Source organism: Pongo abelii, chromosome 4 (genome assembly GCF_028885655.2).
Source record: "Pongo abelii isolate AG06213 chromosome 4, NHGRI_mPonAbe1-v2.0_pri, whole genome shotgun sequence".
Classification (NCBI taxonomy): domain Eukaryota; kingdom Metazoa; phylum Chordata; class Mammalia; order Primates; family Hominidae; genus Pongo; species Pongo abelii.
In genome coordinates, this window is record NC_071989.2 from 186,951,942 (window position 1) to 186,956,606 (window position 4,665).

At 43.0% G+C, this 4,665-nt stretch overlaps 1 protein-coding gene across 1 annotated transcript; it reads right to left on the reverse strand.

Annotated features, from left to right (window-relative positions):
- Positions 1 to 341: 341 nt before the first annotated feature.
- Positions 342 to 3,040, reverse strand: GMCL2 (germ cell-less 2, spermatogenesis associated). The gene has a single exon (XM_002816296.5). The coding sequence runs from the start codon at positions 2,943 to 2,945 to the stop codon at positions 1,392 to 1,394; it is 1,554 nt and encodes a 517-aa protein (XP_002816342.2). The 5' UTR covers positions 2,946 to 3,040; the 3' UTR covers positions 342 to 1,391.
- Positions 3,041 to 4,665: the final 1,625 nt, after the last annotated feature.

The following is a 4,665-nucleotide window of genomic DNA, read 5'->3' on the forward strand; positions in this document are numbered from 1 at the left end:
TTTAAAAGAAAAAGCAATTTATGAACCTATGGACATATCATTAAGAAAGAAAAAAATTATTAGTAAATTCCAAAAGTTAAAAGGATTTGGAAAAAATCTAACTAGAAAGAAAAAAAATGTTGGTTTCAATTAAGGAGGGGGGGTTTGGTCCATTTCATATAAGAGCTTACTTAATCTTTTTCCAAATGTGCATTTATTATTTGCACAGAACATAAAAATTATTCCCATTTTAAAAGCCACAATAAAAATATACATTAACCACAGAAGTACTTACTCTAACTGGAAAGAAAATGAACATGGCTATATTCAAAACAGCAATAAACACAAAAGGTCAACATATATAAATCATGACAAGTATACATCTTATTTTTGACAAAAATAAATTCCATTTTTACATTAATGCTTCATCAGCTTTTATATTAGATCCTCTGACCTTATTTACATTTACTATGAAATTTCTGTTAGCATGTGTCACTCAAAGGCACTCAACTCAGAGGGTATCAAGTCCTGAGCTTAAGTAGGAAACAAAACTCCCAACTAAAATTTGAACATAAATAATTGTAAAGATCAGAGAATATTAGAATGTTTAAAAGTATAATATCAGGTACATAAATAACTCAAAAACTAATAATAAAGGTGTACAGACTGTCAAAGAAAAGATCATGTAAGACAAGAAATATCCCTGGAATCAAACTGATTTTTCATTCATTCAAGATCATTTGAAGGTGTGAAGCTAACTTTCATTGTTCTTAAAATCCTAGGAAAGCCAAATTTAAAAAAATAGCATATGACAATGCTTACGTTTAAAAAAAGTTTCTCAGCTTAGTCTCCAAACCAGGAAGAAAGTATTTAATGATTTAAAACAAGTATGAACTGGAAAGATATTAGACTAAAAGGAGGAATCATAATGAGCAGATAAAAATATTAAAGGAAAGCTTTAAATGCACCAGCTCAAAAGAGCATTTCTAATTGGCCATCCAAATTATTCTTTTAGATTATTTTAGCCAAATAAGAATAAATTTACAGATGGATAACTGAGGTCCACTAACATAAGGTAGAAATAAAGTTTAAGCTAAAAATTAAATCTATATTTTGTTGCAGATAACTGTGAGATTTACCTATAGTAATTTTCTGCTGATGCTAAATTAAAAGCATGAGTTGACATCGTACTGACAGAAATGGTTTGACAGATATTTTCTTGGCTTAAAAATTTTTTTTTTTTGTATATGCATAGAAATGCAATGAGGATAAGAATAGTCTTCTGTATTGTCCATACAGTTCCTAAGGCCTTTGTCATTGTTAGTCACCTTAGATGTGAGCTCAGTAGAGCCATTAAATTCAAGCTGGCCTAAAAGTTTTCAAAGTGCTACTGTTTCCAACTGATGAGATCTTCAGTTTTCTGAATTTTCTGGGTGACGATTATTTTCAATTCCTTTTTCTGGTGATATATACAAGAAGTTACAGCAGATATATAAAGGGAAGGTCAGAAACCTGCTGTCCAAGTTCATCACCACTTGTTCCTGATCCTTTTTAAGTATAAGTATTTGATAGTCAGTTGTTCTACTACATACTAGTTTTCCACTACTATCAAAAGAAGCCAAGCGTAATCTAAATGCTATGCTCCTTCGAGGCTGTAAACTGACAGACCCGCTGCATGGCTGATTCAGTGTATTGCGTTTGAAAATGATATATCGATTGGTGTAAATTACAAGTAGGTCAAAGCCGAAGTTAAAACCCGTCCAACACCAGCGGTATTCACCATCTTTGGCAAGCTTTCTACCACACCTCATGCTATTTCCCTCTAGGTCTTCTTTATTGATTTCTTGAGGCCCTACCTCACTGTCTTGTTCTGCCCGCAGCATAGCAAACCACTGCTGTTTATACACAGAAGACAGCCATTCTGAAGGTACTATAGCATCTTGTTCAATAATTCTTGCAGAAGCCAGGTCACTGATAATATATTGTAACCTTAAATGTCTGAATACTGACACAAATGGTTTTCCTGGTTCAGTTTCAAGAAAGACCATACCTTCAAAATCTTTTCTCCGTTTAGAAAACCAGACATCTGTTTCTGTCAAAAGCTGTTTTAAAGATCCATTCCAAGAAGGCACAAGTTGAAGGAACATCCACTTTTTGAGAGTGGTGTATACATCCATCTCCACTTGCATCACAAATAAGTTAGAGGAACCAATGAGCTGTTCCATGACATTTATACTGAGCTCTTTAAAAAGTTTAACATTCTGGTGAATCATCAAATTGTTTAGAAGCCATTCAAGGCACTTTTTCTTTACAGAATCTAATCCATAGGTCTCTACTGATGTGTAATAACCACATACAGTTTTCACATTAATTGTTTCCTTCATTGTCTCACCACACTGCTGTATTAAACCATCCAGCTGCAGCATACGTGCTGCTGCCAAAATGGCAACAACTCGACTGGGTTTTATCAAGACATCATCTCGATACAGTGAACCAAACGCAACCTGCAGTGCTTCTACATCAATGTTCTGGTCAGGAATCTCCAGTTCAATAATATTCATGCTGGATTCTTTCCAAGAACCACTGAACATACTAGAAAAGTAGCCAGATTGACATAAATATATTTTGTGTAATCGCCATTCTTCTCCTAGAGCACAAATCTTAATGTCACTGTTTTCACCATTCAAAAATAACGTTTGATAAATATATTTGGATGTACTCCTTAATTTTTTCCTTGCAGGGGTGTTGAGGAGCGGCTGCTGCTTGTCCTCCTCCTCCTCATCCTCGTTCCTCTCCGAGTCCGGGTGACAGTAGCGGCAGGCCCCACTGCTCCGCTTGCGCTTGTGACCCGCCGCATCGTCTCCAGTGTCCGGCCTCCGGGCCGAGCCCCCGGCCCTGGCACCCTGTTCCTGCTGGGCAAGGGCTCGCCTCGGCTGGCGCAGCACCCGGCTGCTCGACGATCCCATGGGTCACGGCTCTCCAGGACTTCAGGGAGCCCAGAGGAGGGGGTCTCTGGCCATGGCCCGGCCGCCGCCGCCAGCCTTCCCCGAGCGCAGGTGCGCAGGTGCCTGCAACGCCACCTTCTCACGCGCAGCCCCAACCGCTGCGGCGGACACTGCCGCCTCCAACCTCCGCACCCCTCCCCCACAATTTTTTTTTTTTTTTTTTTTTTTTTTTGAGACGGAGTCTAGCTCTGTCGCCCAGGCTGGAGTGCGGTGGCGCGATCTCGGCTCACTGCAACCTCCGCCTCCCAGGTTCAAGTGATTCTCCTGCCTCAGCCTCCTGAGTAGCTGGGACTACAGGCGCCCACCACCACACCTGGCTAATTTTTGTATTTTTAGTAGAGGCGGGATTTCCCCATGTTGGCCAGGCTGGTCTCAAACTCCTGACTTCAGGTGATCCTCTTACCTTGGCCTCCCAAAGTGCTGGGATTACAGGCGTAAGCCACTGCCTCCGGCCTAAAACAATTTCTTTTAGAGACAAGGTTTCACTGCGTTTCTCCGGGTGGTCTTGAACTCCTTGGACAGCATTCTTCATTGCTGGAAGCAATTCTCATCTGGCAGCCAAAACCAAGGTCCGTTTTAGAAGGACCACTTCCCCAGGAGCAAAGGTTTATTTGTAGGACCTGACAAAGGAAAATGTGTGTACCAGACGCTTGAGCCTAACCAGTCCAATGTAAATTTGCGACCAGGCACAAAAATAAAATAAAATAATAAAATAAAATAGGCCAGGCTTGGTGGCTCACGCCTATAATCCCAGCACTTTGGGAGGCCAAGGTGGGTGGATCACTTGAGGTCAGGAGTTTGAGACCAGCCTGGCCAACATGGTGAAACCCCATCCCTACTAATAATATAAAATTTAGCTGGATGTGGTGGTGCACGCCTGTAATCCCAGCTTTTCGGGAGGCTGAAACGGAGAATTGCTTGAACCCAGGAGGCAGAGGTTGCAGTGAGCCAAGATCGCACCATTACGCTCCAGCCTGGGCGACAAGAGCGAAACTCCATCTCCAAAAAAAAAAAAAAAGATAAAATAAAATAAAATAAAGAGTTGAAGTCAAGACAGGTACGGTGGCTGCTCACACCTGTATACCCAGCACTTTGGGAGGCCGAGGTGGGCAGATCACGAGGTCAGGAGTTCGAGACCAGCCTGGCCAATATGGTGAAAGGGACCATGGCTGGGTGAAGTGATGACTGCAGCCGGTCTGGGAAGGCAGAAGCAAGCAGAGGGCCTGGGCAGGATAGGCAGGGATTCTCTGCGGGGAGGATCTGTGGAGACAGGGGCAGCAGGATTAGGATGTCGGAATTGAGGAGGCTTTTGTCCTTGGGGGATGGAGTGGAGAAGCGGGGCATGGTCCTGGAAATTTGGCCTGCAGCCTCACCAGGCCATCTGGAAGCTACTTGTTGGGAACCCTGTGTGTGTAAAGGGCTGACCCAGGCCCAGACCTGGGGGAACTGGAGAAGGGCACACACTGAGACCACCCGAGGGGTGTGCTGGAACTGCTTGGCCAGTCCTCGGGGATGGGATGGCTGGGGCATGTGGGTGTCTTCCTGCAAGAAAACAGGACTTGATGAGGAAGGTGGGAGGCTGTTCCAGGCAGATGGAGGCCTGTGCTGCCAGAGCAATGTAGGAGTCACCATGCGGGGCTCCATCTTTGGTACAGTGGGGGCAGAGATTGGTGAGGGGCAT